Genomic DNA, 24,102 nt, shown 5'->3' with positions numbered 1-24,102 from the left:
GATTGGTAAATGAACTTGGAATGGTTTCAGGTTCTTTCTCTAAATCTACCTAGTTTATGTTCTGATACATCAGACTTTATGATCAGTATTTACAGATATTACTATCTCTGTGTATTATGTGCTTAAATTGAAATTTGCTTAAGTGTTGATTGTTGTCTGATGTGAATTTCTAAACTCTAATAGTGATATGAATGTTTCTGTGACTATTCAATCCAATGAGGATAACTGTGCTAGATGCTGACCTAGTAGTCTTTAATATACTAAAGATCCCATGTTTGAAGTAATTGTTTATGTGGAAATCTTTTAACATAAGCAAATTCTGATATTGAGCTTAGTTAAGTTTACTTTGTGTATCTTATTACTAAGTCGAAAACTAGAATAGTGCTTCTTATCTGTAAAGTTCTGATGTTAGTAAATCTGATGGATGTACTAAGTGCTGATAAGCCTCACTTATCAAAAGAAAAAGAAAAAAAAAGAAATAAATATCAGGCACTCCTTTGAGATCTAGAGTAAAAATGTGGAAGGGAAGACCCAAGTACATTGTTGGTATTAAGTAATATGCATTAGAAAAGAAAAAAAAATTCTTGGTGACTTTTCACACTCTATGATTACTGGAGAAATACTCTGATAACAGCATTAATTCTGATAAGCAGTCGTGACTCACTTACACTGAGAAGCCACTGTAAAATGGAATTTCAAAAGATGCATAAAATGAACACAAAACAGTTGAGGTGGACTCATGCATGAACTCATTCTATAGTAGACTTCAGAATAATGACAGATTTTGAGCAAAGTTCTTAGTTATCCCTTATTTCTAAGATGTACTGAAGTGAATTAGACTTTACTCTTTGTCTGATATTTAGCTTACTGCACACACATACACTCCATATGAATGATGAAAATTACTGTGGTGATAAATGTTGTTTTAGATAAACAGTTTAAGTGTCAGTTGCATATATTCTGAGGACAAGTTCTGATGGAAGTTCTGATGATTAAGTTCTGTTGAACCCCTATCAGTATCTGTGTAAAGAATTACAGGAATAAACATTCACTTTTCGAGTAAAGAAGCCATATTCTGATGACTTTTAAATTCTGATAATAATCAAGTTCTGATGCTGACGTGGCAGTATTTATTTACTTGGTTTATTTTTTGTCATTACTTGAACGATCATATTTTTACAGAATATTGGTTTATGTGAGATAAAACAGTCATAATCATTATGGGTTAGCGGTTAGCGTGTATGTCTTGAAAAACAGCATGTGCACAGTAATTGTTATTATATCCCGTGCCCATTAACTTTGGCTTTAGATCTTTTATTGACTGTTATTATTACACATCAGTCTAGGGAGTCGAGTGGTCATTATTTTTACTTGTAATTTTTAACCAGTCCTCGCATCCCTTGGTATTCTATTGGCTATTTAAACCAACTATTCATTCCAGCCAAAACATCTTTGATTTTCTCACAAACTCACTCTCTGTTTATTCTCATTAACAAAAATGGTCCGTTTCAACTTGTTCCTGAACTATGAAACCTTTAACATCGAGTTGAGTTGTGATGAATGGCAATAGGAGTGGCATGTCACCGCCATTCCTGAAGAGCTTTGGAACTCAGTTCCACAAGAGGTTCACACAGAATTCTTGTTCTTTTCAATGGAGTACCATCTCCATCTTGATAGGTTGGAAGAGGAAAGGAGAGAAGCTCTCTGTCAGCAAGAATGAATCATTCGTCTTGTAGTGCTCTTTGTCAGCAGCAGAAGAAGCTAGTCATTAGGTCTCTTAGACTAGGACTAAGGCTGTTGATGTTAAGAATTATAGAATAGGCCTATCTTGTAATTTTTGCATGTACTTGATAAACTTCATGAAATGTACTCATCTGATATATCAATAAAATTTTCTTTAATTGTAAGATTTGTTCTTTGTTTCTCAAATTATGTGACTGTGCATGTTTAATTACAATTTATTAATCTTTACTTCATCGATTTTTAATTTTATTTTGTGATGAATGTTTTGATTAAATTCTGTTGATTTGAGAAAACAACTGAGGAACAGGTTCAAACATCAGAACCTGTTGTAGAAGCTGAGAAGATCTCTTCTCAGAAAGATACTGTAACTGGGAGTTCTAGGCCTCTCAAAAGGCTTAGAAAGTTAAATTCTGATGATAAAGCTCGTACAGTGTCTCCACCCTTGCATAAAATGAAAAAGCAAAGAGCTCACAGGGACACAGTTGAGTCAGATTCAGAAGATGAGGAAGCAGCTAAGGAAGGGGGTCAGGAATCTCTGATCCCAACAGAACCAATTGTTATTGAATCACTTCCTTCTGCACAACCAGAAACTACTCAAGACAGAGTGCCTACATCTCCTGTGTCACCTATAATTGAACAAGTACATACTAAAGACCCAGGTACAAGTGCTGAAATTGATATTCATAACTTGATTGTGCCTGAGGTTCTGTACTTGGAAGCTCCAGCAACTCAATTCACTCCACCAACAACACCAATTTTGGATGTTGATCAGAACTTGGCTGCAGAGCAGAATTGAGAGGATGATGTTGAAGTCTCTATAGCCTCACATACTGCTATTCTATCAGAGGATGCTGATACTGCAGGATCTACAAGTTCTAATAATGCCAATGAGGATACTACTGGTGAAGCTGCTGCTAATTTAGATATTGATGCAGTTGGTCCATCAGGACATGCACCTCAACAAACAGTTAATAAAGCTGATTTACTCAAGAAGTTTGTTAGAGGGGAAGCACCAGTACCTTGGAGTGAAACTCCTAGAAGAAATGAGTGGACTAAGGAATGGAACACAGTTAGTTTTGTTCCTTCTGAAAAGATTCTTGCTGAGCATCTGGCAAAAGCTGATGAAATGCTGATAAATGATGATTTTAAGGCACAGTTGAGAGTTACTGCATTGAGTACTAGGCACCTTCAAGGTCTACACTCAACAACTCATGCCAAGGTGAACAAAATTCAAGAAACCTTGATCCGGCAAGATATGAATGTGAAACTTGAAAAGAACGGATTTTTCAAGCCAGCCTTTGACAGAATTGTCTACATTGAGAAAACTTAGGAGAAGCAACAAACTCATATTGATGAAATTCTAAAGAATCAAGCTTCTCAGAAAACTAAACTCAATGAGATCCAATCCTCAGTGGAATTTCTTGTCTCTCTTCTTTTACCTTCTAATGCCAAAAAGGGGGAGAAAGTGATTAAGTACAAATGCAAATCTATTCCGACACTGAAGGGAAAGGATGATGGAAATGATGACCAGGGAAACTCTGATAAGGGTAGAGGTCAAGGTCAAGGCAAAGGATTTTCATCAAGTATAGCTAGAATTATAAGTCAAGGAACAAGTTCTGATACTGGGAGAAGAATAAGTTTTGATACTGGTAAAAGGATAAGTTTTGGTGAACATCTACAACTTGATGAAGAAATTATAAAGGAATTATTTCTTAAAGAAAATCCAGGAATGGACTTTGAGAGTCTAAAGGAAGAAGAAGCTAGACTCAAAGCAGAAAGTGTCAAGACAAAATCTAAAGCTTCTGTTATTGAAAAGAAATTTCCAAAGCCTAAGGGTATTGTGATAAAAGAAAGAACAAATTCTGAGGCAACCAAAGCCAAATCACAAGTGGAAATAGATTCAAGGTCCAAGGGCAAAGAAAAAGTTGATGAACCTGTAAAGGTTTATATGCCAGTCATGGATGAAAAAATAATTGATGATGAAGATGCTAGTCTTACTCTGTTGCAAAAGAAGATTTCTCAAACAACCTCTGACATGGCTCATGTTGTTCAGAGTCTAGACTTAGTAAACTCTGATATGACAGTGAAGCAAGCAACCTCTGACATAGCTCAAGTTGACTTGATATCAAAAGTTAAAGAAAAGGAAACCTCTGACATTTCTCATGTTAAACCTTCAAAGATACTCCTACCAGGATTCACCAAAGCTAAACAGACTCAACCTTTGAAGACTGCAACAAGTAGTTTTGAAGCAAGAGTTGTTACAGGAAAGGAAGCAAGAGATAAATCTGGATTGGGTAGTTCTGATGAAAGGAGAATACACAACACTACCAATGATCCAACTTCCTTAAGTGAACCAGGAGTAGGAGCAACTCCTGAAAGATTGAATCAACTTGAATATGTACAAATGGTTTACCATTCTGTTTTGAAAGAACATATCTTGTTATATTTTATGACAGATGGAAGGGTATTCCATATCAGGCAAAATGCTATTCCATTGAAGTATTTTGAAGATCTGGAATATGTTCTATTTCTACTTCAAGTGAAAAATAGATTAACAAATGGTGCTGCAGGTTATTTAAAGTCACAAATTCAAAGACAGAAGAAGATTTACTCTGTAAAGTCTGACAGCCCATATTGTCCCAAGTACAGAGATCACAAAGGTGATATTGTTGAAATGAAGCCTAACACCGCTAAGATTATAACTACTTTTCTGGGTTATAAGGCTGTGAATTCAATCTAGAGTCTGACAAGGCATATCTGATCAGACTAGATCAAGACATAAGAAAATCTAAGATAAATTATCTCAGAGCAGCTATGTTTCAAACTGGTGAAGATACAGCTGAATTGATAAATGCTAAAAGTAGGATGGTCAATGTACTTGAATATGCTGAGAGATGTTTGTTGAAGAACTATCTCAGAACAACTCCTAACATCAAAGAGATCAGAAATTGAAGCCAAGTTGAAGATCTACAACTGCTTAAATTATGAAGTGTATACAGACTGAAGCTGATATCAGATCTTAAGGATGGTAAAGCTGAAAGGACTGTAAGTTGTAGTTATCTAGTCAAATTCTCATGCATTTGTACTTAATATTTTTGACATCATCAAATATCTGTTGAACTTGTATATTATGCTAATTTACAAGTTGGGGGAGATTGTTAGATATGTTTGTGATGTCATGTGTAATATGATTTGTGTTTATTTTTCAGATCTTAACTAACAGGACAAATCAGTACTTAACTGGAAATCAGTACTTATACTGAAGTCAGGACTTAAGATATCATAACTTAAGTTATCAGGAGATAATATCATGACTTAAGGAGACTTTCAGATAAGGCAGGCGGCTGATTGAAAGGAAAGAAGATCAAGACAAATGCAAGAAGAAATATGCATGAAGAAGGAATTCTATGAAGAATAGAATACTTGAAAGAAAAGATAACTGATTGATATATTTTAGGAAGCAGAATTATATTCGATATTAATTAGAAGATTATTTTGTAACTGTGTAGTATATAAACACAGACATAGGGTTTACACTATACGTGTTATCATTATCGAAAATATTATTCATTGTAACCCTAGCAGCTCTCGTGATAATTTGTTCGTCACTGAGAGAGGACAGTTCTATATTGTAACAGAGTTTATTGTGTTGAATAAAATCTGTGTTCTGTTACTTGTGTTCTTTAATTCGATTTGATTGTAGTAAACACTGTATTCAACCCCCTTCTACAGTGTGTGTGTGTGACCTAACAGTCACACACAAAGAATGCTTGAAGGATTATTTAATTTAAATTGGATTTAAATTAAATTAAAGTAATTCGAATTATTTATAATATTAATTAAGTATGACTTAATTAATTAGATAAATATTGATATTCGAATTTACTAATATTAATTATGAAATTTATTTGTTAAATAATTAAGTGAGACTTAATTATAATACAAATAGGAATTTTGAATTAATAATAACTCCTAATTAGTTAAGAGTTATAATTCATTTTTCTACTCTCTATATAATATCTCTTGTGTGGCTGATTTTTGGTGAGAAAAAGACTTTTACTAAAACCCTAGCCACCAAGAGAGAAGATGGAGAGAGCAAGAAGAAATGATTTTATGCTAGTGCACACCCAATCCTTGAGTTCAAGTATTCGTGTGGATACTGATAGAGCGTAGATCGCGAGAGCGGGATGCGTGGTGATTGAACAAGGTTTGGATCTCCATTAGTCAACTAATTGGTAAAGCTTCTTAAGGTAAACAATTTGATCTATGAATTAAATATATGTTTTTCGCATGGATCTTACGGTGGATTACAAAAATTCTGATTTTTTTACGTTTTTAATTACTGTTTCCGTTGCGTTTATGTGCTCGAAACCCTTCAGGAACTTCATCACTGAATGGTAAGAAGAGGGGACTGCCTTAAAAGCATGTATTCCCGTTCTTCCCATGATTGCATTATAAGTTGATCCGGCCTTTACCACTACAAAGTCTAACATCTATGTTGCTTGTTTTGGATCCTGACCTATAGTCATTGGTAACTTAATTATCCCTTCCACGGGGCACTCTACTCCAGAAAATCCATATATCGGCATATCAGTTGGGGTCAGTTGAGAATCGTTATTACCCATTCTTATAAAAGTATTATGGAGTAAAATGTCCATTAAAGCTCCACTGTCTACAAGGAATCTCTTCACCGGGATGTTCCCTATTATTGGTGTTATGACCGGCGGATCATCATGAGAAAATTTCACACCCTCCAAGTCATAATCATCAAATGTTATTGTCACTCCTGTTATAGCCCTCTTCGGGGCTTCTCCAATAATATACATAACTTCTATAGTGTATGTTTTCCTTGAATTCTTAGATGAACCAGCAGTAGTTGGCCCTCCGAAAATTGTATTTATCACAGGCCCTCGGGATCGTGGTCCTCCAAAGATTGCATTTATCACCGGTCCCCTAGACTGAAGATTTCACCCCTGATCGTCTTGGTCCCTCCTACGATCATCAAAGTTCTTTCTTTCGTTGTTATTCCTATCTCTTCCGTGTCCAGTGTACTTGCTCAACCTTCCTTTTCGAATGAGGAACTCTATTTCATCCTTCAATTATCTACACTCATCGGTGTCATGGCCAGCATCCTTATGAAATCTGCAATATTTGCTCTTATCCAGCTTGGTAGGGTCATCCTTCAGGAGCTTAGGCCAATGAACATCTCTATCCTTCTCAATTTCCATCAGTATTTGACTCCTAGGAGCATTCAACTTAGCATATTCGGTGAACTTTTATCCTGGCCCTCCCTTCTTCGGGGTTGAATCATTGTTTTGCTCGGTTTTAGGATACTTGTCCTTGGCAATATATTCCTGATCAGTTTTTCACTTCTTACCACCAGTGGGCTCGTTAGGATCTCCTAGGGGCAGAAGATCACTTGGATCAGCCCTTGGGACAACAGCCCTTCTCTGCTGTGGACCATCCAGGTCTATGATTGGAGGAGGATTTCTCCTCCTTGGTGGTAGTGGGGTTCTGGGGGTCAGGTGCGCTTCCAGGTCGCGCTTCAGCCTTTGAATCTCAGCTTCGTGAGCCCTGATTCTCTCCTGCACTTCTTGGAAATCCGTCCCTCGGGTGCTCCCTAGACGCTGGCTACCATCAGGCATCGGCTCTTCGGCTCTTTGCCAGAACGCCTTCTTCTTGGGGCCACATCATCATCCGAAGATTCGGAGTCTCTCTCAGTGTAAGGACCAGAAAATTCTTGATCCTCCGGGATAGGAGCCAAACCACGTATATATTGGGGCACTTGGCCTTGTGTTTTACTCTGATTAGCATGTCCACTTCCTCCAACCTCGGGGTAAAGGGGCATCCCATAAGGGGGTTTAGTGGTGACAATAGTTGAATACTCATACCCAACGGGTCGAGAATTCACAGGTGTCGTAACTGCTGAAGTTGGGAATTTGTCCTTTGTGGAGCCGGGGGAATCGTCCCTTGTGGCTGAGGTTCAGTTGCCCCTACCCGGGCTCCTCCTTGGGTGGCGACATAGGTCAAATGTGGAGGTATCTCCACTGTTGACGAAATCGTTTGGATCTTCCCAACTGGTGTTCCTTCAGGGGCGATGTTTCCACTCCGTGTTCTCGCCATGGTTGTTGTCGTTTTCCCACAGACGGCGCCAAAACTTATGGATAAAAAACTAGGGTATATTAATTGCTAAGATTCGGGAGCTCAAGGCCTTTAATGGCTGCTCTCGTGTTTCATAGCTTAACTCTGCCTTTACGATATTTCTACGTCTCTGTATTCTAGATAATCAAGCCAAAAGATGTAGTTCTGAGTTGTGGGGTAAGACCCCTTATATAGGTGTTGGAAGTCCTTGAATTGGACTAAGGTTAGGAGACTTGGTGGGCAAGTCTCAGAATTAGAATGGACTTTGGAGTCCCAGGATGTAGGAAGTTGATTCCTTAACTAATTAGGTCCCTTGGAAGCTCATCTACAAGGACTTATATCCTTATTAGAACTTATCTTAACAGCTGATTTTTCCCATATTTATCAACTATGAAAATATTAAATATTCAGGGCTATTTAGGTGCATTGTTAGGAATATGTTGTGTACTTGATGATAAGTTAAACAAAACACTTGGTAGATTTAATTCAGTGATTTTGTAACTTTCAACGGACGATCACTTTTAACATCCGTTGAAAGGGTAGATTATATATTAATAAGTTTAGTAGCACATTTCTACATATTGTAATGCCTTAGAGAACTAGATGTTGTAGAATGTTTTAAGTCATGTTGACTACTAGATTAATATGCAAGATAGGTCGGTCAATTGTATATATTAGATGCCTTGTAATCTTGTATAAATGAAATGGAGTCAACTGCCATGAATATAGTCTCAACGGATGTTCCACAAGGCTTCAACGGATAATCAACTAATGTCTCAATGGATGATCAACCAGACTCTCAAGGGATGATCCAACAAAGTCTCAACGGATGATCTAACTGAGTTCCAACGGATGAACAAATTCAAAAGAGCAGTTGATAGTGATTTGACAGTCACATGCGTTGATTGTATGCAAATGGAATGTGGCAGCCTATTTACAAGTTTATGAGAACAAAGAAGCATTTCCATTTCCATGCTAATCTGAAGAGATTCAAAGATGTTGGATTGAGAAATGAAGAAGCATGAAATTAGACTAGAAAGATTTTGTCTTATTTGTTTGTCTTTTAATCATGTAACTTGGCGATATATAAACCAAGTGTAGCAAGTAGAACCGTATCTAAGTTAGTAAGCAATTACCATAAAAATAGATAAAGCTATATCTGTAAAGAATTTCTATGTTCTTGCAAGTTCAACTTGTAAGCAGCTGTGTGCAAAGACACTGCATTACAGAGTTCTCAAATTAATATATATCTCTGGTGGATAAATATAATCCACCGGAAAGTTTTTAAATACTTGTATTTTATTACTTTGTGTTTGATTTCTTCAATCCTTTCATTCCGCACTTTAGCTAAATCAAACACTGATATACATTCATAATAGAACAGTTCTTAAAATTGAAAAAGTAGCCAGAATTACATTCAACCCTCCTTCTGTAATTCTTTGTTAGATTGTTTGTGAATAATATGCATGTCACTTAGTATTGGGTAGACCAATCAGTTTGATATGAACTTGCGATACAAATGTATAAGAAACTAGTTGACTTCATTAAGAATTATAAGAAGTTTATTTTGTATCTGTCAGAAGATAAGGATATCCTAAAATAACCATATGAATGTGTGATGTCTCTTGATATACCACTTGAGTTTTTCGATGTCGGCTCTAAATTTGTTCTTGCAATAGTTAATCATGATTGGTTTCTGCTGATTTTTATGATAATTTCATGTCTAAAAGTTATTCCAGAGGTGGAAAGTTAAGCACAAGATTTCAGAAGAGAATTTTCCTATAAAAATACCACCATAAAAAGTTAAGCAAAAGACATATAATGTTCTTATTCTAGATGATAGTTTGTGGTCGAGTCTTTTAGAAGAGAATGAAATATATAGGACATATTTTGGGTCATATCGAGGTCATGATGAATCGCAATGAGGTAATGGTAAAAAAGCATAGTTGTCAACCAATGAGAGTAGATATTTTACATGATAATGCTTAAGAGTGCATGATCGCGCTGCTGAGGATGTATAATGTCATGATTTGGATTGCATGACCATGACAAAACTGAAAAATATAATAGTAACTTTTTCAGGAGGAAGATGGAAAACCATGCATGCTCATGCTCAAGCCTGCATGATCGTGATACTTTTTAATAAATATTTTATTTAAAAAATTTAGTGTTATTTACTTTTAGGGTTTATTAGTTTTATATAATTAATGTTATGATGTGATAATTTTAATTTTTTGTAAAATAAAAGAAACTCTTTGAGTGTTTTCTCGTTAGTATGTGGATTTCAGAGTTGTTTTTCGAATTCATACTTGCAGATTCGTGTTTTCTCTTGAGGATTTATGTTTGTTGATCATTCGTTTTCATTCTACGTCAAGTGATATTAGAGCTGAGATTTACCTCGATTAACAATGACTCTGATAGGCACAACCGGAGATTGTAGCAATAGAAATCGAGAGGCTACAAACACACGAGTAAGAAGAGTTGAGTCAGTATATGACATGCTTGGCGGTGGTGTTTCAATAATTGCTCAACAATTGAATCAACCAAAATACCAATCAGAATCGTAATTTTCATCAAATACAGAGGATGTGAAAAGAAACCAAAATTGATGATCCCCATAATTGGGAAGTTGGAGGAGGAACGTATATGATTAGAAATTGATCAGATGTTTGTCACACTACTAATTTACGTCGGTGATTAACTCTTTCATGACATGATTAACTTATTCATGGCAAGATAACAAAAGACAAAACCTCATAATTATACTTATGAACTACTTAAAAGGGATCCTAATTCTTAATTAAGTCATTAAATATTTTATTTATTAATCAAAAATACGTTAGTGTTATAAACCTTTGTTATAAACCTTGACTGAAAATATGAGTTATATTTAATGTAGAGGAATTATAGGAGAATAGAAGATGGAGAGAAAGTTGTGTTTTATTTCATTAGCTAAATGAGCTATTTATAGTAGTTGGTTTACAAGGCTTACTAAGTAGGCTATTCAAATCTTCTTCATTAAGTATTACAAAATTTCCTTAATAAGCTTTACAAGTCTTCCTCGATAAGCTTTACAAGTCTTCCTCGATAAGCTTTACAAGTCTTCCTCCGTAAGATTTGAGAGACTTCCTCGATACGCTTTGACAATCACTTTATTTTTATTCAAATATTTTAACACTCCCCCTTGATTGTCAAATGCGAGTTATTGCAAAGATTGACTGCCTCGTTAAAACCTTGCAAGGAAAAACCCAGTGGGATAAAAACCTTGACGAAGGAAAAAGAGTACAGCCTCCCCTTGAATAAAATATATCACATTTTGACATTTTGATGTAGCAAACTTTTTAACCTCTGCATACCCGTATTATTTCTCAGCTTCTCAAATGTTGATGTAGGTAGTGACTTTGTAAGTATATCCTCCAGATTATCGCATGAGCGAACTTGTTGAACATCAATATCACCGTTTTCTTGAAGTTCATGAGTGTAGAAGAATTTTGGCAATATATGTTTTGTTCGATCCCCTTTAATATATCCTTCCTTAAGTTGTTTGATGCAGGCTGAGTTATCCTCGAATAAAACTATAGGACTGACTGAAATACTTGATAATCCACATGATTCTCGAATATGTTGAATGATCGACTTTAGCCAAATACATTCTCTGCTTGCTTCATGAATTGCTAGTAACTCTGCGTGGTTTGATGAAGTTACAGCCATAGTCTGTTTTGTAGACTTCTAAGAGATAGCAGTATCATAATATGTAAATAGGTAACCTTTTTGTGATCGCCCAAAATGAGGATCTGACATGTATCCAACATCTGCATATCCAACTAGCCGTGATCTTGAATTATTTGGGAAGAATATTCCAAGATCGATTGTCCCTCGAAGATATCTGAATATATATTTTATTCCATCCCAATGCCTTTTAGTAGGGTCAGAACTAAATCTTTCTAACAGGTTCACTGCAAATGCAATATCAGGTCGTGTGTTGTTTGCAAGATACATGAGAGCGCCAATTGCACTGAGATATGGAACTTCAGGTCCAAGAGTCTCTGCATCTTGTTTTCTAGGACGAAAAGGATCATTTTCAACCTCGAGTGATCGAACAACCATTGGTGTGGTTAGTGGATGAGCTTTGTCAATGTAGAACCGATCAAGAATCTTTTTGGTGTAGTTTGATTGATGAACAAATATTCCTGAAGATAAGTGTTCCACCTGTATACCTAAACAAAATCTTGTCCTTCCAAGATCTTTGATTTCAAACTCATTTTTCAAATAGTTAGCAGCATTAGTAATATCTTCAGTAGGACCGATAATATTCAAATCATCCACATATACAACAATAATAATAAAACCAGTTGATGATCGTTTAATAAAAATGCAAGGACACACTTGATTATTAATATATCCATCATTCAATAAGTATTCACTAAGCCTGTTGTACCATATACGACCAGATTGTTTCAAACCATACAATGATCATTGTAATTTAACATAATATAAATGTTGAGGCTTAGTGTCCTCAATATTTAACCCTTCAGGAATTTTCATATTAATATCACTATCAAGTGATCCATATAGGTATGCTGTCACAACGTCCATCAAATGTGTTTCCAGTTTTTCCATACAAGTCATACCCATTAGAAAACGAAAAGTAACTCCATCCATCACAGGAGAGTATGTTTCCTGGTAATCAAAACCAAGCTTTGAGAGAATCCTTGGGCTACTAGTCGGGCCTTATATCTCACAATTTCATTTCTCTCATTTCGTTTTCGTACAAACACCCATCTATTCCCGACAGGGACTACACCAGCTGGTGTTTGGATTGCAGGTCCAAATACATTTCTCTTGCGCAAGGATTTCAATTCTTCTTGAATCGCAATTTTCCATTTTGGCCAATCATCTCGGTGTCGAAACTCTTCCACACTTTGTGATTCAGGATCGGAGTTCATAATAATATCAGATGCCACGGAAAAAGCATATACATCATCAACCTCAATACTCCCATGATCCAGTAATTTCGCGTTATGGACATAGTTCATTGAGAGATCTCATAATTTTCAGGTACCTTTGCTTCTGTGGAAGCATTTGCCACTTCTGGGGCATGTGCCACTTCTGGGGCAACATTCTCTTCTGGAGGCAATCCCACATCTGGGAGTTTTGGTACAGCCACTTCAGGGGCTTGAACCTCTTCAGGAGGAAATACCACTTCTGGGGTATTTTCTGAAACTTTTGCCACTTTTGGGGCAATTCCAATCAATTTCCATTTTCGTGGTACAATATCTTTTGCACCAATAGGTCTACCACGCTTCTGGAGTGGCTTTGAATCACCAATCAATTCTTCAGGAATTGATTTCTTAACAGCAGGAATTCTTCAACTCGTGTCGGAGCATTAACAGCAGGTATATGTGACCTTATAATATGTCTAGAGTCACTAAAGGCATCCGGCATTTGATTAGCAATATTTTGCATATGAATAATTTTTTGAACTTCAGACTCACATTGATTAGTACGTGAAACAATAGAATTTAATCCTGATGCATTCCATGATATTTCAGAATTTAATTTATGCAAATCATTATCTCCCCGTAATTTAGGGAACATGGATTTATCAAAATGAAAATCAGCATAGTGAGCAGTAAAAACATTACCAGTTAATGGTTCCAGATATCTTATAATAGATGAAGAATCAAAACCAACATATATACCAATTCTTCTTTAAGGTCCCATTTTATTTCTTTGTGGTGGTGATATAGGAACATACACAGCACAACCAAATACTTTTAAATGAGATATATTAGGTACTTGACCAAGAACTAATTTTTTAGGGGATTGTTTGTGGTAAGCAGAAGGCCTTATTCTAATTATATTTGCAGCATGAAGTATTGCATGACCCCAAACAGATATAAGTAACTTTGCCCTTAGGAGTAAGGGACGGGCAATAAGTTGAAGTCTTTTAATTAAGGATTCTGCTAAACCATTTTGTGTATGTACGTGAGCCACCGGGTGTTCGACTGAGATTCCTACTGACATACAATATTCATTAAAAGTTGCAAATTTAAATTCAGTAGCATTATCTAGTTGGATTGATTTAATGGGATGGTCAGGTAATTGAGCTCGGAGTTTAATTATTTGGGCAAGTAATTTGGCAAAGGCTGTATTTCGGGTTGTAAGTAGACATACATGAGACCATCGAGTTGACGCGTCAATTAAAACCATAAAGTACCTAAATGGCCAATAAGATGGATGAATAGGACCACAAAGGTCACCTTGAATTCTTTCTAAGAATTTCGGGGACTCGGTTTGAAGCTTAACCGGGGATGGTCGGACAATCAGTTTTCCTAAGGAACATGCTGAACAATGAAGTTCATCTTGGAATATTATCTTTTGAGTTTTAAGAGGATGTTCCACAGAATTTTCAACGATATGACGCATCATAGATACTCCTAGATGACCGAGTCTTTCGTGCCAAAGGGAAAGTAGTTTTGGGTCTATGACTCTGGGGATGTTGACACTATGAGATTCAAGAACTCGTATACTCGTAACATATAATCCTGAAGAAACCGAGTGGAATTTTTCTAGGACCCTTTTATTGTCAACGGTGTTTGAGGTGATGAGAAGGTATTCTTTTTCATTCTCATTAGTAGTTTCAACGTGAAACCCGTTAAGACGGATATCTTTAAAACTCAGTAGGTTTCTAGTTGACTTGCTAGAGTATAGAGCCTCTTGTATGTGTATTTGTGTCTTATTTGGTGGAAGAAAACTAGCTTTCCCAAAACCTTCTATTATATTTGATGTACCCGATATCGTCCAGACATGTGATTTGGTTTAGTCAACTGTGAGAAGTATTTCTGATTCTGTAAAATAGTGTGTGTGGTTGCACAGTCAATAATGCATATATCTTCCATCTCTATACATATATAAACAAAAAACATCTTTATTAAAAACACACCGAGTACATAGAATAACAACATGAAACAAGTACATAAAATGAGTACATAAGTAAAACACAAAGAAAATAAGTAAAGTAAGACAATACATACGAAGTTTAGTCGTCTAAACCATAATAAAGATTAGCACCAGTGTCTATTTCATTTGAGACCTTATTGACTGGTTCATTAACTAGATTATAATTAGCGAAGTTGGTTTCTACTATATTTCCATTATTCCTTTTGGATGACTCGTAGAGATCAACAAGATGTTTGGGTGTGCGACAAGTACGTTGCCAGTGCCCCTCAGATCTGCACCTTTGACAGATGCCTCCGTTCTCTCCTTCTTGGGATGCCTTTCTTTTATTTGGCACTTCACGTTGCCATTCCTGGTGGCCAGAGTTGTAACCATCACGTTGCCACTTTAGGTGGCCAGAATGATATTGATTGTGAAACCGACCACGAAAATTTCCACATCCATGGTTTCGTCCATAACCCCGTCCTCCTCTATGCCCTTTCCCACATTCATTCTTCAGGAATGACGTGTTATGTACTTCAGGTAACTGGGCAGAGCCTGTGGGACGTATTTGATGATTTTTCAGTAGCAACTCATTATTCTTTTCAGCCACAAGAAGGAAAGATATCAGCTCGCCATATTTCTGAAAATTACTCTCCCTATATTGTTGAGCCAGGATCATAGTTTTGGGGTGAAAGGTTGAGAGGGTCTTTTCAATCATTTCAACATCAGTAATATATTCACCACATAAAATTAATTTTGAGCTTATCTTGAAAAGAGCAGAATTATATTCAGTTACAGATTTGAAATCTTGTAACCTCAAATTAATCCAGTCATATCGGGCAGATGGCAAGTGAACAAGTTTCTGGTGATCAAATATATCCTTGAGATTATTCCAAAGGGTGAGTGGATTTTTGATAGTGAGGTATTCAGATTTTAAATCTTCGTGGATGTGATGCCTAAAAAAGATAATCGCTTTTGCATTTTGTTCAACAGTTGGGATTTTTTCCAGGTCCATAGTATCTTTAAGGCCATTAGCACTAAGGTGTAATTCCGCATCAAGGACCCATGACAAATAATTATTCCCCGAAATATCCAAGGCAACAAACTCTAATTTTGCAAGATTCGCCATTCTGAATAGATTTTAAATAATATATAATATGTCACATAATATTTAAACAGGCAAGTTGAAATAATAACTTTATACAAAAGTTACGACGGCACAACCAGCCAGAAAACTTTTGATTATTACTTGACGGCAGCGCCATCTTTATATTACTTGACGGCAGAGCCATCTTTATAGTATTATTTGACGGCATAGCCATCTTTATAGATTTCAATCAGTAACATAAATATGTAATAATATTTAGAAGAAAATGAGGAAAAGAAAACGTACCTCTTTTATGAAATAGTTTTAGTTGATAGGGACTCGTGGGTCAGAATAAGTCGTAGCTCTTTCGAGAATAAAGCTTCAGTTGGCAGAGATTCGTGTTGATAACGTGTTATAAACATTTATTATAAACCTTGACTGAAAATATGAGTTATGTTTAATGTAGAGGAAGTATAGGAGAATAGAAGATGGAGAGAAAGTTATGTTTTATTTCATTAGCTAAATGAGCTATTTATAGTAGTTGGTTTACAAGGCTTACTAAGTAGGATATTCAAATCTTCTTCGATAAGTATTACAAATCTTCATCGATAAATTTTACAAATCTTCCTCGATAAGCTTTACAAGTATTCATCGGTAAGATTTGAGAGACTTTCTCGATACGGTTTGACAATCACCTTATTTTTATTCAAATATTTTAACAGTTAGTTCATATTGGGTGGATAGTCATATTTTATGGATAGTCATAATCGATTAAGTTGGGTTTATGGGCCTGGGAATGATGGATTGCAGGCCTAGGTAGCAGCCTGAAGGGGGGCAGACCAATCCAATTAACAAGTTACTTGCTGAATTACCACTTTCTCCTAATGAAGCGGGGGACTGAGTAGTTGCATCTCAACCACGTATCCCATAACTGTCCCACTATCCATGCACTCACCATCTTCTTCTTTTTTCTTGATTCACAATCTGTTTTTTTTATTACAACATCCGACCTTTGCTTGAAGTTACTGAATAGATATTGAAAAATGAGAGAGTGCCTTTCGATCCACATTGGTCAAGCTGGAATTCAAGTAGGAAATGCCTGTTGGGAACTTTACTGTCTTGAACATGGCATTGAGGTATTTTCATTTTCTGCATACCATTTCTAATCTTCTATTTAATACACTAGTGCACTGTGCATGTTTGTAAATGTTCGTTGTTTGTTTGATAAATTTGTATTCGGTGAAATGTGAATTAACAATTTCTTGATGGTTGTGAATAGGCTGATGGACAAATGGCGAGTGATGAGAGTGTAGGGAAAGAAAACGATGCGTTCAACACGTTTTTCAGTGAAACAGGGTCTGGTAAACACGTCCCTCGTGCCGTGTTTGTTGATCTTGAACCTACTGTTATTGATGAGGTTCGTACCGGTGCCTATCGACAGTTGTTTCATCCTGAGCAACTTATCAGTGGCAAAGAAGATGCTGCTAATAACTTCGCTCGGGGACACTACACCAGTAGGTTCATTTTCTTTTGGATGAGTAGTAATTCACAGTAACTTTATTATTCAGAAGATCGATAACATAAATTGTTAACAACATTTTCTCTAGTAATATTTGTAGGTGTACAAATGCATACTAAGTTGGCCTACAAATCACAAAGTGGCTATTTGTATTACTGAAAGCGGTTGTGAAATTTAGCTGGTTTGTGAAGTTTGCAGGCTAAATCAATTTGTTGTTGTAAAACATAAACCTATATGTAAGTTTGATGTGATGAATAGTACTTGAGTATCAGTTGTTGAACGTACCGTTAGCAGGAGCCTGATTATACTAGGCTTATACATATAGCGAAAAACATGCAGTTTTGAGTTGATGATGAAAATTAAACCACTTAATTCAAATTTGTTTTAGTTGGGAAGGAGATAGTGGATGTCTGTCTTGAGCGTGTGAGGAAGCTTGCAGACAATTGCACAGGACTGCAAGGATTCTTAGTTTTTCATGCTGTTGGCGGTGGAACTGGCTCAGGCCTTGGCTCTCTGCTCCTTGAAAGGCTTTCTGTTGACTATGGAAAGAAATCAAAACTTGGCTTTACTGTCTATCCATCCCCTCAAGTTTCAACTTCTGTTGTTGAGCCTTACAATAGTGTCCTCTCTACACATTCCCTTCTCGAGCATACCGATGTCGCTGTGCTTCTTGACAATGAAGCCATATATGACATTTGTCGCAGATCCTTAAGCATTGAAAGACCAACTTACACCAATCTCAATAGACTTGTGTCACAGGTACTCAGAAATTACAACACGGGAAGTAAATTCACCTTGTAGTATGTCAATGTCAAACTCTGATTGCAAGTAGAAATTATACATATTTGTGTTATATTTTTTTGCAGGTGATTTCGTCATTGACAGCTTCTCTTCGATTTGATGGTGCACTTAATGTGGATATTACCGAATTCCAAACCAACCTAGTCCCTTACCCGAGAATTCATTTCATGCTATCTTCTTATGCCCCGGTGATCTCTGCAGAAAAAGCATATCATGAGCAGCTTTCAGTAGCAGAAATAACAAATAGTGCATTTGAGGCAGCCTCAATGATGGCTAAATGTGACCCTAGACATGGTAAGTATATGGCATGTTGTTTGATGTATCGGGGCGACGTGGTGCCAAAGGATGTGAATTCAGCAGTAGCCACAATCAAAACAAAAAGAAGCATTCAGTTTGTGGACTGGTGCCCAACTGGATTCAAGTGTGGAATAAATAATCAAGCACCTACTGCTGTTCCCGGTGGGGACTTGGCTAAGGTCCAGAGGGCTGTTTGTATGATATCAAACTCCACAAGTGTTGCACAAGTATTTTCAAGGATTGATCATAAGTTTGATCTCATGTACGCCAAGCGTGCCTTTGTACATTGGTATGTAGGAGAGGGGATGGAAGAAGGCGAGTTCTCGGAGGCTCGAGAGGACTTAGCTGCATTGGAGAAAGATTATGAGGAAGTTGGTGCTGAGGCAGTTGAAGGTGAAGAGGACCAAGGGGAAGATTATTAATTTCTTTTCCTTTTAAATCTCATGCTACTACAATTTAATTTGGTATTTGCAATTATGTCTGTAGTTTGTGCAGCCTGTAATGCTCAGAGTTGAGATTTGCAAGAAAAAAACATGCCTCATTAAACATTAAAAACTTCATTGATTTAGCTAAGATGAATGAATGATTAACCTTCAAATAAAAAACTCTCCTGCAGCGTGCAATGTTATTAGAAACTCAAATATACCACCATTTTGTAACTGGTGTGTCAAAATTAACTTTCCTGTTCTCCGATAACAAGAGGGGGAAAGTAGAAGGTGCGTTAAGAATAATGTCACTAGGAGTCTAGGATGCACATCTTAATTTTAATTTCATTTCACATCTAAAAACATTTTCCAAGTAATGATGTTCGATCATGTTTTACTGGAACTGTGAATTAAAATCTTAATATTAAGGTCTACTTTGTTCTATAATGATTTCTCTAAGAATACAACGTATTATGTTAACATGAATGAGTATAAATCGAACGGCAAACCGAGTCAAATATGGCACCACTGTTATTGATTTAATTACAGTTATGAATTTTTACAAACCAAATATTTTGATTTAGTTTTGATTATCATATAAAACCGGACCGATATAAAGAGTTACTCAACATGATTGGTTTATATCGAAACAAGAATCAATGAACAACCTCCGCTAATCCTCTTGGAATTATAAACCCGAGTTTCATGCGGGAAGGGGTGCAACAGAATAGTTCCTCGAGGAAAATAGCTGCACCTTTATGTTTAAAGTACACTTGCAGAGTTGCTTGCTACTAATAATCTCCGATTCAGATCTAAATTACTTTCACACCATCACTGTTAATCTTTTGGTTCCTTCATTATTATGAAGGGTTAAACATCGCAGGAGTTTGGATCTCCTTAAAACCAACTTATTTTGGTTGTTTCAACTTACTGACGCCTGTTAATGTTTGGATTAAAAAAAGTGGATTGGACTTGCTTATTACGTTTTAGGGAGCACAGTTCCTTCACCGACAATCTTTGGTTGTGATTAAGATGATGCAATCGTTATAAATAAAAATTTGCGGCCGTCGTGCCATATACAATAGCTTTGTTATGTTATCTTAGGTTAAACAGATATTAAGCACGATTTCAGAGTCCCATTAATACAAGTATTGTCCATATCACAGGACCATACTCAAGACTATACATTTGTTTTGATTGCGTCAGTACGGGGCCTATCTAATCGACCTGTATACTATGCACACATAACTCAATTATTTTTCATATCACGCCCAATCTACAGATTCAGCAAGATATCATCAATACATATTACATACATGTAAGAATACAATATTATAACTAAATATACAAATACAATTCATTAGCAGATCGCCATTTTGCAAAGTAGGCTAAACTGGTTTGTGTTAGAACTAAACGGAAACAACTAGCTCTCTCTTCAAGTCCCAGTAGCTTTGTTAGTAGGCTAAACTAGTTTGTATTACAACTAAAAGTCTAAAACATAAACTAAACAACTAGCTCTCTTCGAGTCCATAGTTTATATTAGAACTAAACAGATACAACTAGCTCTCTTCGAGTTCCAATCAACCTCTCTTCATGTCATAACAAGAAACACATGAACAAATGGCTAAAACCCAACCACAGTATCACTTTCACTTAAACTGTTTCAGTAATCGGTGTCCAGGGCTAGTCGTATTCATGTTATCCCCCCACTCTTTTCAATCATACAATCAACCTCCGTCTACTATTTACAGGGGACAACTTAGAGACAGGTTGATCAATTAGGGAACACTTTTAGCTTTCGAATCACAAAATATTTCATGTTTAATTCAAATCACAATTGAAATGTGTTTCATCAATATTATCTAAAGAACTGATATATAATAATTCTAGAAGCAGTAATTATCAACCATTAACCTGGCTTAGAGAAGGGAAAAGCAGCAAATATCAAACATTCTGTACGAGAAGCTACATCAAAACATTCTTGGCGGAGGAAAACTAATTGACTGTCAACACATTGCCACCTCAAGCAAACATGAAAGCCACTCTATACTTTTTCAGGCAATTATCTTCCTCGAGCATTATTGAAATTTACTCTATAATTTCCAGACAATTTTCATTTAAATTAAGTAAGAAGCAACATGGACCATTAAATACTACACCAGCATGAAACTCATATTCGTTTGGGAACAGAAGAGAAGGCGATGTGCGTAACAGCCATATAATCTTAATCTTGAACAAAATCAGAACTAACACAAACATATAAAAACACCATAGTTACTTGGGTTTTTTCTTTTGGCAAGTTATTCGATATTAATTACACCACTTGCTCAAGCTACAGGTATTTAAAGTTAGAGAGAAACTAATGAATCACAGGGTCCTTTATCGCAAGCAAAAGGACAACTACCTAGGGACCCTGTACCTACAGCAGTACAATTTGACAACAGTGTCCATGACAACAAATTACTACTAATAATTCTACGTGTTTAATTACTTTCTCCAATTAAACTGTATCCAACATTTAAACCCAACCACCCGTTGCCCTTTTAAGCTACATACTCTTTCCCTCAAACTTTCAAGGTCTTACAGTTTTCAAAAACCACTAGTTCAAGAAATAGAAAGAAAACAACATATTCTGTGGAAGTCATGTCAAGCAGCAGGACAGCTACTAATAATACCAATGATGAACTTGATGGTCTTGCTTCGAAATTATTAGCATTGGCTGCGTTGCTACCACACTCTAATTCCAATTGTGCTACAAGGGTATGTTACTGTCCAATGTGTCTTTAATTATTCTTAGTCATTTCAAAAATACTTTATAGATAGTTTGATGGAAGTACCACCTCGTTACAAAATAGTGAAAACTGCTACAATTATAACCAAGCATGAAATGAAATGTTAAAAGGACAGAGCCATTTCTCGTGAAGAAAGCAGTTGAACTAGAATACAAATTTCACAGAAATGTATAATAATTGCATACAACTAAATTGTTTGTGCTGGAATTGCACGTGAATAGGTACCAGCTTTGGACATTCTCAAAGAGACGTGCAGTTACATTAACAGGCTGCAAACAGAGGTGAATGATTTAAGCGAAAAACTTTCTCAACTACTAGATTCTATGGACAACAACAATCTATTAGAGGTTCTGAAAGACTTTCTGCAACAATAGATATCTACCTCAGCTTAAAACTCAGACCATCTATATCATTGTATCTTCTTCTCTCCCTATGTTATATCATATTTGCCCAGTCATGTGAGTCGACTACAGAGATCACTTGTATTTCTGGTTTCTTTGCTGTTTCTTGAGAGACACGCGATGCAACCAAACTTCTAATAAGAATAATAAATATCTGTATTTATATGTACAGATATTCTGCTATACCTTTATATACATTAATTATGCTTATATGCTGACCAAGGTCCAATTAGACAATGTGCAGAAGTATATTTTAGATCTACAAATCAAACTCTAAACGGTAGAAGACAAATGCAAAAGCGATTAATGGAAGATGCAGCTTAAGATGGATCCCTTATAGCAATCTACATAGATATTTGTGATTCTTTGGTCTGCCTGGCAGCATGGTTTGTAATAATGATTTTTCAATAAATTTTATCAGAAGTTTCTGAATAGTAGAAATCTCTATAAAGGCTGCTTAAACTAAAATTAATACCTAGTAGCCTAGAACAAGAAACAACATAAAAGAAGAAGGTGAACAAATATGGAAAGTAACATATTTTATCTAAGGTCTAAGATAGAACAGGTAAAAAGATATAAAAACAAACCTTAATGGTGTAACATGACTTTTCATCAATCAAACAGTCAGTTAAATAGAACAATGCCAATTGCTAACCACTACAATGCCTCACGTCACATACTTACCACTATTAAAGAAAACGATTAAATCGGTAAAAGTTTTGGCATTAAGAACATGCTTCAAGTTCAACGATCATATAAGATTAAGATTTACAAAGTGTAGAATTTCATAAAATCAAGATGATATAGATTGCAAATTGAAGAATAAAACGAAAGCTTAAATATCAACACATTAACATACAACAGATAAGTGTGTGTGTGTGTGTGTTTTCATGTATTTGATCATATATTCAAATTTAGTGATGAATCTGACCAAATTTATCGACAAGAGAGTGCATATTCGCGAGAATTGCTAAGCTGTTACTCATACATTCCTTTGACATCTGCACTTTCGATTTCACCTCGTCGAGAACCGACGATTCCATCTCCTCCAATCCATCAAAACACGTCTCCTGATCAGTCATCGCAGCGCTAATCCAAGAATTCACATCCGCAATCTCCGCCTCCGTCAAAACCTCCTTATCGGAACCATCAGCAACCGACGCAACCGAGTTATTGAGTTGACTCACCGCGTCATCAAACAAACTCGCGCAATCACGCAGCGCCGACACAGTATTAGCCTCATTAGACTTCGAAATCAGTGTTTTAGGAAACACCGACACGTTTTTGAGCTCCGAAAGCGAGATTTTTAGAGAGAGAGTGAAGACGAGTTGAGGACTGAGTTGAGGAGGGAGATTTTTGAGCGACGAAATGGAGGAGAAGCACGAGTTAGGGTACTGAGTCACGGAACAGACGAGTCGAGTTGACTCGGTGGCGTTTAATGAAAGAGATTGTGAAGGAGGTGTTGTTGAGTTTGTTTTAGATTTGTGAGAAGTAGTGGACTTGTGTATTAAGACGGCGATTGTTGTAACAACAAGGAGAGAGATGAGAATTACGAGAGAGAGTACGGCGGTTTTGCGACGGTGAGTTGCGGAGAGTTTGGGGTTGTGAGAGGGTGGAATATGGGCGGGGATGGTGCTGACTTTTCCGTAGCCTTTGACCAAGTTTATAGACTCCATAGTGCTTTTTTGTTTAAGTTTTTGAAAATTTGTTTAAACACAAAACTACAAATGGGATTGGCTTAGAACAAATGATTAATGTTTTACTTTAGTAGCTTATTGGACTTTTTTTTCTTTAGAAATTAGTAGCTTATTGCACATTGATTTAAACAAATGATGTTTGACTTTAGTGCATGATTGCATGTAGTTCTAGCTGGCAAAAAAATTATATATGTCCTAAAATACTAGCTATAACAGTATTATATCGAACCTTTGTAAAAGTAAATATAGCAGAAAGG

The 24,102-nt window shown here is 36.2% G+C and overlaps 3 protein-coding genes across 3 annotated transcripts; 1 reads left to right on the top strand and 2 right to left on the bottom strand.

Annotated features, from left to right (window-relative positions):
* Positions 1 to 14,926: 14,926 nt before the first annotated feature.
* Positions 14,927 to 15,955, bottom strand: LOC141685166 (uncharacterized). The gene has a single exon (XM_074490286.1). The coding sequence runs from the start codon at positions 15,953 to 15,955 to the stop codon at positions 14,927 to 14,929; it is 1,029 nt and encodes a 342-aa protein (XP_074346387.1).
* A 950-nt stretch (positions 15,956 to 16,905) lies between these two features.
* Positions 16,906 to 19,131, top strand: LOC141684472 (tubulin alpha chain-like). The gene is made up of 4 exons (XM_074489462.1): positions 16,906 to 17,049; positions 17,193 to 17,427; positions 17,821 to 18,191; positions 18,299 to 19,131. The coding sequence occupies exons 1-4, from the start codon at positions 16,957 to 16,959 to the stop codon at positions 18,950 to 18,952; spliced, it is 1,353 nt and encodes a 450-aa protein (XP_074345563.1). The 5' UTR covers positions 16,906 to 16,956; the 3' UTR covers positions 18,953 to 19,131.
* Positions 19,132 to 23,062: 3,931 nt separating this feature from the next.
* LOC141685165 (pectinesterase 1-like) lies at positions 23,063 to 23,824 on the bottom strand. The gene has a single exon (XM_074490285.1). The coding sequence runs from the start codon at positions 23,822 to 23,824 to the stop codon at positions 23,063 to 23,065; it is 762 nt and encodes a 253-aa protein (XP_074346386.1).
* Between the last annotated feature and the right edge of the window lie 278 nt (positions 23,825 to 24,102).

This window comes from Apium graveolens, chromosome 9 (assembly GCF_009905375.1).
Source record: "Apium graveolens cultivar Ventura chromosome 9, ASM990537v1, whole genome shotgun sequence".
Taxonomy (NCBI): Eukaryota; Viridiplantae; Streptophyta; class Magnoliopsida; order Apiales; family Apiaceae; genus Apium; species Apium graveolens.
This window is presented reverse-complemented; position numbering and strand designations above follow the sequence as displayed.